We start from the raw sequence: 15,214 nt of genomic DNA, 5'->3' as shown, positions 1-15,214 counted from the left end.
TTTAATTTTTGATACAGCTGTTTGCAGCAAAATTTTAATTTATTTTCTGTAATTTTTCTTATTAATTTCATATCATAAAGAAATCCAAATGATTTTTCGTGAATTTCATACAGTTTCAAATCTTTTTTTGACAGATTGTAGAACAGTATCTAAAATTACAAAAAAGAAATTTATCCTAAAATTATCTTTGTGATCACCTATGTGTGATTCATCAGGCATTTCATAATCAAAAAATACTTTTCTTCAACGTACTCGATTTTCTTTAAATTTAATTTCTATTTCTAATAGATTTGACAGTTCTTTAGCAATCTCAAAACAGCTATCAAATCCTAATATTCGCTGCTCTTCCAAGTACTGCACTAACTCTTTAATATGCTTAGTTGCTGTGTCTATGGGAATTTTTGCATTTTGTAATACTTTACTTACTAAATTAACTTTTGACAAAAGCTCATACCAAATTACAAGGCTTAGTATAAACTCAAATGAATCTATTTAAGTTAAGGGATATTACATCCCATATTGTTTCTTAGCCGAATAAGAAACTCAAAGAGTTTCATGCCGAAGATAGAAACTATATAAAGTTTGGTTATTCCAAGCGTCAGCAAATACCTGGATAGTGCTGCACCTGACCTATTTGGTAGTGCAAACTGAGGCAACTCATAGTAAGGGTGGAGCAAGCTACAATCACTATTCTTGGTATTTACCCATAATGTGAACTTAGCTGCTAGGAGCTGTATTATTGTTCTACATTATGAGAGAAGGTCACTACCCAGACCAGTTTCAACCTTTATTGAGGTCTCATCAGTGAGTAGGTAGACCTAGTTAATACCAAGTTTGTAGCGAACAGAAATTAGTCAAATGAATCTATTCGTTCATATATTGAAACCACTTCTACTTTGATAGTATTATCTGATGCAGTTTTAAATAATTCTTTTAGTGCATTTAAAAATTCTGGAATTTGAAAACGTACAGCTCTAACTGATTCTATTCTACAATTCCCATCTTGTACCACATAATGGTTTTGGAGTTAATTGTTTAACAAATTTCTTTAATATGTCCCAATGTGAAGTTGAGGCAGCAAATAATGTATATATTTTTTGTATAACATTAAAAAAATTTATTGCTATAATTGATGATTTTGCGACATCCCCTAAAATCAAATTTAAATTATGACAGGAAAATGCCTTTTCGTTTTCATTTAAAATGTAAGCACGGACTCCCTTATATACTCCTTTCATATTCGCTCCGTTATCATACCCTTGCGCTCTACAATCTGACAATTTAAGATTTAATTCATTCAAAAGTGATTTTATATTTTCATATATACATTTACCAGTAGTGTCATTAGTTGTTAAAAAAGTCAAGAAGTGTTCCCGAAATTCAATATCTGCTTCAAATATATGTAAAAATCTAAAAATTACTGAAATTTCTCCTGATGACTAACATCAGGAGTACAATCGAGAATTACTGAATAGTACTTTGCCTGTCATATCATATTTACAATATTTTGTTGAATTTTGGTTCCCATATCAACAATTAATTCATTTTGCACAATGGGTGATAGATATAAATTTTGTTTCTTAACTATAATTTTTTTTTCCGAACATCGCATTAAATGATCTTTTAAAAGTGGATCAAATTCTGCAATTAATTCTATGATTCCAAAAAAATTACCATTATGGGCTGTGTACAAAGTATCAAAATTATCTCTAAAAGCTAAATTATGTTCGGATAAATAAAGAATTGCTGCTACTATTCGTCTTAAAACATTTCTTAACTGTTCTGCTTCAAATTTTATGACATTTTGATTTGCCTGATCAATTGTATTGTGATTTTTTAAATTACATTCCATTTGTGTCCATGAATACATGCATTTCATGTGCACTGGATTTCGTTCGTGCGACTTTAATCTTTCACTTACATGTCGCCAGTCAGAAAAGCCATTATATGATAAAAAATTATCATCAGAAAAAATAATTTGCAACAAAAACAAAAAATAGAGTTGGAAGAGTTTGAATATACAAGCCATCTTCTGTTTTGCTTCTCTCCGTTTGCAATTGTCCTAACATAGCAAGCTGTGGAAAAACACCTCTTATTGTCATCCTTTGGAAAATCATTTTCAGTCAGAGGAGACAGTGGACCACGTTGTACAATTTGTGTTAGTGTTGCGTTGTTCAAAATTTTGGGCAATGTTGCTGGATCATCAATAGTTCACCTTCCTCTGGTGTCTCAGTTTTAGGATCTTCAATACTCATTGTTTGACCAAACGCATCGTGTTCTCCACTTTCTTTGAGTATTTCAGAGCTCTCATTATTAATTAACGTTGAAGTCAAAGAACTATTTGTAGTTATTTCAGAACTCCTGTTATCAAATGATATATCTGAACAAATATATGAGTTCAACTTCATAAATTTAAACAGTGAATTTCTTTGACATTCCTCAGCTGTTTCTTTTTCTTGTTTTCACTTTCGTTTTTCATGCCCACTTGTGTATTTTCTTCCATAATAATCTCTCTTATGACTAGTCATACTCTACAATTAAATACGATAGATTTAATTATAAAATAAGTTAATAAATTAAAACAAAATCACTTACCTGATAAATAAAATATATCTAAAATAGATAATATTAAAAAATAAATAAATCTAATCTTCTTCTTCTGCAGCTTCTCCCACTTAAGTGGGGTCACTGTTTGTTATGAGTCTCCTCCACACCTTCCTGTCTTGGGCTGTCACCACATCCAAGTTCTTCATCTTCAAGTCCTCTTCTACCAGCTCCCTCCATCTCTTCTTTGGCCGCCCACGCTTCCGCCTTCCTTGCACATCCATCTGCATGACCCTTCTTCCCACATATTCGTCCTCCCTCCTCATCACATGACCAAACCATCTCAACCTTGCCTCCTGTATTTTCGCTCCTAAGTTCATAACTTTCACTGTTTCCCTGACATAGTCATTTCTCAGATGATCCTTTCTGGTCACACCGCACATCCACCTAAGCATTCTCATCTCTGCTACTTCCATCCTGCTAATGTTATTTTTCCTCAGGGCCACAGTTTCTATAGCATATGTCATAGCTGGCCTCACTACTGTCCTAATATAGATTGAAAATACTACCACTCTAGAGCTACGATCTTATTTCGCTTACTATAACAACAATAGTTGGTTGTAAAATTATATACATATATTTTTCTATATAATAATTTTTTATATAATAATTACAATATTAATTTATATAATAATTTTTAAAAAAATTAATTGATTTTCTTTTTTCAATTTTTTGCGCTTTGCGGGGCCCTGTGCCACCGCACAGTTCGCACACCCATGAATACGGCCTTGGTTGAAACGTAATAAAAACATAATCATCACCAGAGCTGATAAAGGAAATACCACTGTAGTTCTAGATAAGAATTCATATGACCAAAAATTTTACTTTTTCTAGATCTATGTAAAACTTTTACACAGATCTTTATATAAGCATGAACATTTATATAAACATCCACGTTTATATATTCACACAATTTTGTATGACAATTTCCCATACTTTAGAAATAGCAAGAACGTCATTATGGTTTAAATCTGTGTAGTAGGGCTTCAGCACTTTCTTTATATAAGTGTTCATGTTTATATAAAGATCAATGTAAAAGTTTTATCTTTTCCCAATGGATCTGGCCTCGCTCAACCCGTGTTGAGCGAGGCCATATTTCTGTGGTTTGAAAAGACAAATGTTGTCCTGATGTTCTGAAATGCGTTTCTGAACAGATCTATCTGTCTGTCCATAGTAAGACAATTTGCAGGAGCATGGGACCTCATACATACATGCCAGGTAACATCAGAGGTGAGAGTTTGCCTTTAGGAGAAGGTAACAATTTATAGATCTGGTTGATGAGTTTGTAGGTAGTGGCAAGATTGTATTTCTTCATAATTTTTGACATAAGGTATGGGAATCCTATGGGCTTCTTCTTGTCTAGGGTGATGTGTGGGGAAGCAACTGATGATTTTTTGAGTTGTTTTAAGATTGTATCCATTTAGTATGGCCGTATTTTTGATTATTTCTAATTCTTGGTTTAGAGATTCTTCAGAGGAGTAGAATCTGTGTGCTCTGGTAACTAATGATTTAATGATGCCAAATTTTTGAGATGGATGATGAGGGAAAGAATTGTGAATGTAGTGACCTGAAAATGTAGGCTTGCGATAGACAGATGTGGCGATGGAACCATCTTCTTTTCTTTGAATGTATAAATGAAGAAAGGAGATACCCTGTGGAGATTCTTTTTCTAGCGTAAAGTTGATGCAAGGGTGAAGAAGGTTTATTTTATCTAGAAACAAGTGTTTCTAGTGTGTGTTTCTAAATAAATCCGCTACAAGTCTGCAAGATTCACTGACTAAATTGAATAGCTGTTGTAATAGATATGGTATGAAGGTCAGCAATAAAAAGACAAAGACAATGAAAATAGGCAGAATCATTGAAAATGTCAACTGTGTTGTGAATGGAGAACCTGTGGAACAAGTAAAACATTTCAGCTACTTAGGCACAATTTTTACTGAAGATGGTAAATTAAATATAGAAATAGACAACAGAATCAGCAAAGCTGGTATCGTGGGAAGTCAACTGAATAAATTCATATGGAATAAGAAAGAAATTAGTCGGAACCCTAAATTAGCTGTATACAAGACTGTGTTCAAACCAATTTTAACTTATGGATCTGAGAGCTGGGTCAGAAGTAAAACACTTGACCAAAGACTAGAGACCGCAGATATGAGAGTCCTGAGAAAGATTAGAGGCGTGAACAGATGGCATCAATGGCAATATCATATTAAAAATGAGGATATTAGGAAAGAACTTGACATTGTCAGCATCCAGGAATGCGTTAGCAGAGCTAATCTCAGATGGTATGGTCACTTAAATAGAATGGGAGAGGAAAGATTAGCAAAACAAGTGTTCTCTGCCAGGTTGGCAGGAAAACGACCCAGAGGAAGACCAAGATATAGGTGGATTGATACGGTACAAAGTGCCTTAGACGATAGAAATATAAGATCTGATAATGTTGGAGTCTTGACAAGTAACAGACTGATTTGGAGGAAAATTGTAGATAGGAAGTTAGTAATGATGTAATTTTTTCATGTAGTACTGTCATATCCTGTACACCCCTTGAGGGTACATGGCAGGAATTTGATGATGATGATGATGAGAAACAAGTGTAATTCTTGTTCGGAATGATCCAAGACTGCAAAGACGTCGTCGACATATTGTAGCCAAATATTCGGTTTGGGTTCAAATGTGAAAATTTTTTCTTCAAGGTATTCTAGAAACAGGTTTGCTAAGTTTGGCGATAAGGGAGACTCCACTGCTGTTCCTTCCTCTTGCTTGTAAATTTTTCCTTTCCAAGTGAAGCAACCGGATAATAACAAATTTGAATAATTCAACAATATCAGACAGAAATTTTTCAGTTAATAACTCTAGTTATTAACTGAAGAATTAAGTGAGGCAAGTCCACGTCCATGTCGTGCTCGCTGGGACCTTCCGTAGGGTACACTATAAGGATGCTAACGGACCTCTGTGAAGAACAACGGACAAATCAGTGGAAGAGGATTGTATCCCAACAGTGAAATGTGCGGAAGAATCTTCAGAGGAGCAGACCTCTATAAACAACCCGGGCTCAGCTGGCTCCGGCTGTCAGTACCCGGTTAGGGTCCCTACCTAGGGTTACAAGGAAAAATAAAGGATTCAATCCTCTGGCAAAGGGAAGCAGCTTTGTCAGTACTGACACAAGGTTGAAGTCTCATGATGACGGTAAAGCTTGTGATTAGAAAATTGCAGATGGCAATACAGTTTATTGTGTACGTCTGTAATACTGCAGAGCAGAAAGCAAATGGAGAAACTACTGCTCTATTCTCTCTACAGACTAACCACCATGGCGAGCAAATCTACACAAATGCCCCGAGTTACCGGCATCCGTTAAATGGGACAGGGGTGCGAAGAATCCCCGGGCTCAACATGGTGTGCTCAGTAAAACTAGGAACCTGAAATGTCAGAACCTTGTATGAAGCAGGTAAGCTAAGAAATGCTATCCAAGAAATGAAAAGACTTGAAATTGGAATTTTAGGAATGAGTGAAGTTAGGTGGCCAGGATCAGGCAAAACTCAAGTCAATGACATGACAATGTATCACTCTGGAAGTTGTGAAAACAACCATCAAAACGGAGTTGGAATAATAATAAACAAAGAGATCAATAAGTCACTGTTGAGCTTCATCCCTTACTCAGATAGGATGATGTTATTCAAACTGAAAGGACAACCACTACATGTTAATCTTATACAAGTCTATGCCCCTACTGCTGACAAGAGTGATACCGAGATTGAAGAATTTTATGATCAATTAAAAGAACTAATGAAAAATACAAAAAAGCATGATATTAACATAGTCATGGGTGATTTCAATGCTAAAGTTGGGAAAGGTAGAAGTGGAGATGTAGTTGGCGAACATGGACTGGGCACAAGAAATGAGAGAGGTGACCGACTTTTTCAATTCTGCCAGGAAGAGGAGCTAATAATCACAAACACATGGTTTAAGCTACCACCTCAAAGATTGTATACTTGGCGATCACCACAGGATAATAATGGGAATATAGTCAGAAACCGAATTGATTACTTGCTAATTAATCAACGATTTCGAAGTTCTATAAAGAGTACAAAATCCTATCCTAGTGCAGATATTGCTTCTGATCATAACCTACTGGTGGCAGAGTTACAACTTAGACTGAAAGCTATGCTTAAGAAACATCAACAAAAAAGGTGTTTGATTTGGGAAAATTAAAAAACACAGAAATAAGAAGCAAATTGAGTCAAGATCTGAATCAAGAGCTAGCACTTATCAAGAATGATGACATCATGAGGGTTGATGAATCGTGGGACAAATTGAAATCTTTCTTCATAGAGAAATGTACCAATACCTTATGTCCTAATAGAGCAGTAAAAAAGAAAGACTGGATGACTGATGAAATTCTTTCTCTCATGGATCAATGCAGATCATATAAAAATCATAATCCAACAAAATATACAGAGGTTCAGAAAAGTATTAACCACAAGATCAAAAAAGCAAAAGAAATCTGGATGAATAAAAAATGTAAAGAAATAGAAATTCTACAGGAAAAACATGACAATTTTAATGTACACAAAAAGATGAAAGAGACCTCAGGTATATATGAAAAAACACAATTCTGTATCCTTCGAAACAAAAAGGGAGAAATTATATCCAAAAAGGATGACAAAATACAAGAATGGGTGAAATATATAGAAGAACTCTTTACTGATGACAGACAGAACCCAGAAAATACTTATGAACATATGGAAGGTCCATGCATTCTAAAATCAGAGGTAGAATGTGCATTGAACTCAGCTAAAAATGGTAAAGCCCTAGGACCAGATAGAATACCGGCAGAAATAGTAAAGTTATTAGAAAGTGACAACATTAACACATTAGTAAAGCTATTTAATAAGATCTACGATACAGGCATAATCTCTCAAGACTGGTTACAGTCGACCTTCATCATGCTACCTAAAAAATAAATGCGAAAACTTGTAATGACTACAGAATGATCAGCCTAATGAGTCACGTTCTCAAAATGTTTCTGAAAATAATTCAAAAAAGAATATACAGAAAATGTGAAGACACCATCAGTGATACCCAATTAGGCTTTAGAAATGGCTTGGGAACAAGAGAGGCGCTTTTCTGTTCTCAGATCTTATTTCAAAAATGTATTGACCAAAACAAGGTAATATTCATTTGCTTCATCGACTTCGAGAAAGCATTTGACAAAGTCCAACATGCTAAAATGATTGTACTATTACAAAGAATTGGATTAGATGGTAAAGACATCAGGATCATTGAAAACTTATATTGGAACCAAAAGGCATCTGTTCAAGCTGATGACATTATTACAGACTCCATTAACATCAAACGAGGAGTAAGGCAAGGATGTGTGCTGTCACCTCTTCTTTTTAACATCTACTCAGAAGCCATATTTCAAAAAGTCTTGGAAGGAAGAAAGGAAGGGATTAGTGTAAATGGTGAAATCATCAGTAACATCTGATATGCCGATGATACAGCTCTTCTAGCTGACAATATTCAGGATCTTCAAAATCTTTTGGAGCTAATAAATGCAGAGAGTGAAAAAATGGGATTAAAAATAAATATCACCTAAACTAAATTCATGGTCATAAGCCAATTCTTAATTTAGCACTTTCTTTAAATAGGAAACAAATAGAAAGAGTGGCAAAGTTTAAATATCTCGGATGCTGGTTAAATGAAGATTGCAATCCAGAAATGGAAATAAAAGTTAGAATTGAAATGGCAAGAAAAAATTTTCTCTTGATGAAATCAACACTGTTTAACCGCAGTTTAAACTTAGAGCTTAGAGTACGCATGGTTAAATGCTATGTATGGTATGTACTGCTGTATGGTGCAGAAACTTGGACCTTGAAGACAACATCAATAAAAAGACTTGAAGCCTTTGAGATGTGGTTATACAGACGAATGTTAAAAATCCCATGGACAGCAAAAACGTCCAATCAGGAAGTACTGAAACAAATGGGGAAATCACGTGAACTTTAAATACCATAAAAAGAAGGAAAACTGCATATCTTGGTCACCTACTTCGTAATGAAAAATATAAGATACTTCAATTGATTATAAAAGGGAAGATAAATGGAAGAAGAGGACAAGGAAGACGAAGAAAATCTTGGCTGGCAGATATCAGACAGTGGACTGGTATGAACTCTGAGAGACTGCTCAGAATAGCTGAGAATCGCTCAAAATTTGCCAAGGTGGTCGCCGACCTCCGATAGGAGATGGCACTCAAAGAAGAAGATAACTGTTTAGCTTTTCCTCCAGCTAAGAGAATTATTATGGAGTATTTCGAAGACGTAGTAATATTTAGAATTAATTAAATAAATAAATAACAAAAATAACACCACTGAAATTTCAGTAGACCACTGAACAACTGATTTCAGATTGCAAAGAAATAGTACATAATTAGAAGCTTCGACGGCACAATAATATATATTATTTCTTTATTTTATTTTTTTGTCAAAACGGTAAACTGAAGTAACAGATTTCGAATACTGCCTGAAAGTTTTCAAACCAGTAGAAATTTAAAGTAGTTATGTAATTGAGTTCCAGGAGAGGAGAAGGGAGGTAGATGCAGTAGGAAATCTTCAAAATGACATAAATTTTGAATTATTTCGTATAGGATATCCTTCATATTATATTTTCAGCATATCTATAGTGGTTACACTGGATATTATAGTAATGCGGATCCTAAAAAAAAAAAAATCTCCTGCAGTTTTAAGCAAAAGACAAAAGCGAAGAGTCTCTGATAAAATACCATTGGATATAAATTTTTGATATTAAAAAGACTCACAATCGGAAACCCCGAGTAATGCAGTTTAAATTATTTATTGTTCATAAAAAAAAAAAAAAAAATCGTTCCTAAAATTGAAATGTGTGATACATTATCTATATAATCTTATTTTGCAAGGAAAGAAAGCAAAATGTCATATTTATTCAATAAATGTTATTTAAAAATTATACATATTTGACATAATCTTTCCAATGCAAACAAACATCTTGATTATTTATTTTTGCACATGCGAAATTCGTTTGTGCAGCAAAAAAGTCAAATATCGTAGGACAGTAAAGGAAATTCCAAGTAACAGAGTGCACATAAAGACAATAAACCGTTAACGGCGGGTCGGGGGGGGGGGGTTGCATTTTAACAGATAGAATGCTGATGAAGTTTCATCAGCATTCTACGTTTTAATTAGGTCAAGGGATTTTGAGTATATTTGCGAACAGATATATTCAACATAACTTAGCCAGTTTTGTTGTAAAAAGTGCCACATTTGAAAAAATATTAGCGGCATAATAATAAAATGGCAAAAGTCATAATGCTTCAGAATAACTTGATAATTTTGATAATACCAAAACAAGATGAGACACGTCTGTAGAAATCTATTATTATTATTATTATTATTATTATTATTAGAGTCCTTTTAATTATGAACTCTATAAAGATATACAGTACTTAATTAATTGGTTGTATTTTTGTGTTTTTACTTAAATAAACTAGTTTCATTTTGTCACAGATGGTTTTCGCTTCTGGACTACCTGGACTTTTAGACTATTGTTCTTATCAATATTACTAAATTACAATCTCCTTCTCTGGAAATTTTCTCTTAGTAAATGTTTGACTTGTGTTGACCAACCACTGAGTGACTTAGCAGTTTAATCCAGAGATTAAATATATGGTCAGTTTAATCCATAATGTTCTTAAGAATATTTCACCCTGTGATTTCCCAGAATCCTGTTAGGAAAGAACAGATCGCTGAGTATTGAACTTGCGATCATGATCTGATCTCGGATTACGGTAGTCGAGAGTTTTTGCTTTTTGCATTGATAACGAGCTTTTGAAGATGTCAGGCAGATGAGTGATCTTCAACACAGTGTTCTTGCAGTTATATTTTGTGCAAGGTAAGATTTTATCTCACTGAAATTTTCTCAGGCCCTCTCCTGTTCTCTGCCCAGTGCCAGACAGAGTCTTCCGCCTTTAAAAAGGAGATTTCCACTGTCGGTCTACACTCGGTGGTAGGAAGGGACAAGGCAGGTCATGTTCCATGCGAAACGCCCTTCAAACTACAGATTAGGCGTAATCATGAATACCCAATATGATGACTTAAACTTTAAGGAACTCCAGTTTTCAAGCATGTTGGATACCTCCTTAACTCCAAATAGCCCAGTAGAGTAGAGATACACCAGATTACTGACGTCGAATCAGAGGACTACCAACCCCCTGATCCACTTTCCAGCACTTCTAAAGATAACACCAGGGAGATTATGTCGCCAGCAATCGACCAGTCCCTAGTGAAATCATATGACTCTACAGACTATCATGTGATCAGTAGAAAGAAGTGTAAGAAGGAGTCTCCAGCTACAGAACCTGAAACAACAGTGGAAACAGAGATTCAGCCCAAAGATAGAATAGCACCGATGGACACATCGATACAGCCCGTTGAAAGAGCAGCTTCACGGAACACAGCGGCTCAGCCCAAAGAAAGAATTCCACCAGTGATTCTAAGATCTAAAGACAAATGGTCGACAGTAGCAGAGGTGATGAACACCGAAATCAAGTTCACCTCTGCTAAAAATTCAGATGAAGATGTCCACATTCAACCAGAAGGAGCATCGGACTACCGTCGGCTTACTAAATTTATGGATGAGCTGAAAATTCCATATCATACATTCCAGCTAAAAAGCGAGAAAACTTAAAAGTAGTCATAAGCGGTCAGGTGGAAACAATATCATCAGAGGAGATAGCTGCTGACCTCAAGTCAGAAGGCTTAAAACCTATAAATGTTTCGCGCATGTACCGTGCAGACAAACCTCCCATGCTCCTGGTTTTAGTTAAAATTAGTAAAAACCAGAGAGAAATATATGACCTAAAAATTGTCTGCAACCTAGTGATTAAAGACAGAGCCTCTCAGAAGGAAGCTATCTGAAAGTCAATGCCACTGCTGCCAGAAGTATGGACATGTGCAGAAGCTTTGTAGAGCAGAGTAAAAGTGCGTTAGATGTGGAGGCAATCACCCTCTCATACATGTCCTATCCCATGCACTACTCCCGCTAAATGTGCAAATAGCGATATGTCGCACCCTTCGCATCCATCTAATATGTCTAAAGCTAGAGAAACAGGAATCCCATCAACTCAGAAGCATGCTACACCTCTTATACCAGAAAACTCTTTGAAAGCTTCTACAAGTAACAGATCGTACGTCTCAGTGGTTTCCTTACACACACCAAATCAGCAGGAAACTATACCAAGCAGTCAAAACTCCTCTGCGATGCTTGCCGCCACTTAAGGAGAAATGCTAACAGATTTTAGCAAATCAAATCCCAACTAGACTGATACAAACAGATTTCTTAAAAATACCCAAGTCATATTCTCAATCATAAATGGATAATCCGGCCATCACAATAAATTCCATACAGGTCGCATTTTGGAATGCTAATGGGCTCAGTAACAACATTATAGAACTTCAAGAATTTGCTAATCATTTCAAAATTGATATCCTATTAATCAGTGAGACAGTGAGTTAGGAGATGGCACTCAAAGAAGAAGAATAACTCTACTGTTTCCTTATGGGAAATGTTAGTGAAGAGGGAGCTAATGTCAAAGCTAATTAACATGTCAGTTTTTAATTATTATTATTATTATTATAAAAACCTCCATGGAATCAAAAACTCATCGTGGGAGGTCCACTGTTATACACACAGTTTCTCATACTGTGCCTTAAATATATTCACTGTCTCTGCACACACCACACTCTCAGGCAAAGCATTCCAATCACTCACCACTCTCCATGCAAAAAACCTGCTCCTCACTCCCTTGCTCACACCCTCCTTATACAGCTTCCAGGAATGACCTCTTGTTCTCCTGCTATCCTCACCCATTCTGTGTAAAACCTCCCCGACGTTAATCTGGTAATAACCACTCAACAGCTTATATGTCTCAATCATATCCCCCCTCCTCCTTCTATCCACCAATTTCTGCAAATTGCATTTTGTCAATCTGTCTTCATACTCTACATTCCAGAGACCAGAAACCACCTTAGTCAATCGCCTCTGAACTTTTTCCAACGCAATTTCATCTTTTTGAAAACCAGGTGACCAGATCTGTGCACAGTAATCCATATGTGGCCTGATCAAAGCCTTATACAAAGGAACCATAACATCCTTACTTCTACAAGTCAATGTCCTCTGCATCATTCCCATTATCCGCTGTGTTGTCTTCACTATTTTAGTAACATGTCCCCGAAATTTTAGGTCCTTGTCTACAATCACTCCCAGATCTCTCATTTCCTCTACCTCTTCCAAGATATTCGCACCGATTGTGTACTTTACATCCCATCTCTGCTTCCCAAATTTCAAAACCTTACACTTTGAGACATTGAATTGACATCCCCACTTATTTACCCATTCAGACAGTGTATTCAAGTCCTCTTGCAAAGCTACAGCATCCACACTACTCCTGATAGCTCTGCCCAACTTTGCATCATCTGCAAACAACTGCATATCACCATTCAGACCTCTCCAGATATCATTTACATACAAATTAAACAGCAATGGACCCAAAACAGACCCTTGAGGTACACCACTAGTAACTTTCCTCTTCTGGGATATCGCTCCTCCATAGACAACTCACTGATACCTATCAGACAACCAATCTCCAATCCAGTGAACCAATCTACTGTTCAGCCCCATCCGTTCCAATTTAATTACCAGCTTGTCATGTGGCAATTTATCAAACGCCTTTGCAAAATCTAAATATACCACTGTATATGCAATACCCTTATCCAACGCATTTGTCACTTTATTATAAAAAGTAAGCAGGTTGCTAAAGCATGATTTTCCTTTAGTAAATCCATGCTGGCCACCAAAGAGTATTTTTCTGTTGTCAACCCAATTCTGAACTTTATTCCTAACTAACTTCTCTAATACCTTGACCACAACTCCAGACACACAGACTGGTCTATAATTCAAAGCCTTACTCTTATCACCTCCCTTATGAATTGGAACAATTTTACCTTCTTTCCACTCTTTTGGAACTTGACCCAGTGAGAGACTCATGTTGAAAAGATATACAAAAGCTGTTGTTAACTCTCTGGCACATTCCCTCAAGACACGTGGTGAAATAGCATCAAGTCCCACAGTCTTATTTACATCAAGTCTATTCAATTCCTCATATACCTCCTGTTCACTTACTAACAGTTCCTCCTCCTCCTCTTCTCTCACTACTTTCAAGTTCTGCATGATGTCACATTCGCAAGAGTGAAATACCTTTAGAAATTGCTCATTAAATATCTCAACTATATCCTCCGCAGCGGTAATCATTCCTCCGTTTCCACCAATCAATCCCATTCTACCATAATCATTCTTTCTTCTACTGGCGACATATCAAAAAAACTCCTTAGGATTTTTTTTTGGCCGCTTTAGCTAACTGCTGCTCATACTGCATTTTTGCTACCCTTATCAAGCTAGTCACCTTCCTCGCCTGCTCTTTGTACTTCTCATGCAACTGGTTGTTATATATACTCATTTTGTGTTTCTTCCATAAATACCTTCTTCTTCCATATTGCATACCTTATCTCTTGATTCATCTTAATAGTTGAATGTCTTTTATTTTTATGTGAAACACTGTGGAATTTTTAATTGATGAGGCTGAATGGCCTATGTAAGGACAGAGAAGGTTAGATAAAAATCGTAATAACTCGTAAGTCGGGCTGCTAATAGAATCTACGACGGGTCTGAGTGGAACGTTATTCTTGTGAAGTTTAGGTAAGCCATATATTCTAGGAGGTCTAGCATGGTATGTCCTGAGTTTCAAGTAACTTATTTAGTTTCCTGAGTTGTCTTTTTGTAGGATCATAATCCAGTTTGGCATAAGTATTTCAATCTCGGAATAGTAAATTCATTTTTCGTTAATAAGAATTTGTATCTAGAACCACAGTGGTATTTGCTTTGTCAGCTCCGAAAGGCATCTCTGAACAGCTTTCAAAAATTATGAAGAAATACAATCTTGCCACTGCCTACAAACCCATCAACCAGATCTATAACATAATCATAAACCAAATTTAAACCATAATGACATTCTTGCTATTCCTAAAGTATGGGAAATTGTTATACAAAATTGTGTTAAATAATCTCTTTATACATGTTATCTTTTTTTTTTTTTTCAGTTATATTTTAATTTAATTCTATAACACGCTACTGCACGCATATTAGGATTCCATTGTAATTATGTGCCCTAACTGTATGTTATTCCTAGTATTGTTTGAATTACTGTACTGAGGATGTCCCAAGATACTTGGGATGAAATATTTATGTATTAAAACTTATCACTGTGGTTAGTGTATGTGTGTTTTTTAGTGATATTTATGAATGGAAATACTGAACATAGCATGATATGCCAAATAAAACATTATAAACAAAAAGGAACCCATATACTCACACTGGGATAGTCAAAGTCAGGTGAACTGGCCACATCCTGAATATAATCAACACGCCATTGATTATCTGGATTTTCAAGTGCTACAGGTGGTGCCAGTGTGCTCATTGCTCCAGTTATTGTCTATAATATTAAAACTTACACATGAAAACTTTT

At 35.7% G+C, this 15,214-nt stretch overlaps 1 protein-coding gene across 2 annotated transcripts in view; it reads right to left on the bottom strand.

The window, feature by feature from the left end:
• Positions 1-15,214, bottom strand: part of LOC150097045 (guanine nucleotide-binding protein G(s) subunit alpha) — a 320,682-nt gene that overhangs the window by 172,572 nt on the left and 132,896 nt on the right. For both annotated transcript variants that reach the window (XM_090408599.1, XM_090408598.1), the window contains exon 4: positions 15,062-15,181. In XM_090408599.1, the coding sequence (XP_090264725.1) occupies positions 15,062-15,181 (120 nt within the window). The remainder of the gene's footprint in view (positions 1-15,061; positions 15,182-15,214) is intronic.

Source organism: Typopeltis vanoorti, chromosome 18, assembly GCF_054136105.1.
Source record: "Typopeltis vanoorti isolate ZY-2024b chromosome 18, IOZ_Tvanoo_1.0, whole genome shotgun sequence".
NCBI lineage: Eukaryota > Metazoa > Arthropoda > Arachnida > Uropygi > Thelyphonidae > Typopeltis > Typopeltis vanoorti.
The sequence above is the reverse complement of the archived record's forward strand: the minus strand, read 5'-3'. Positions and strand labels throughout refer to the sequence as shown.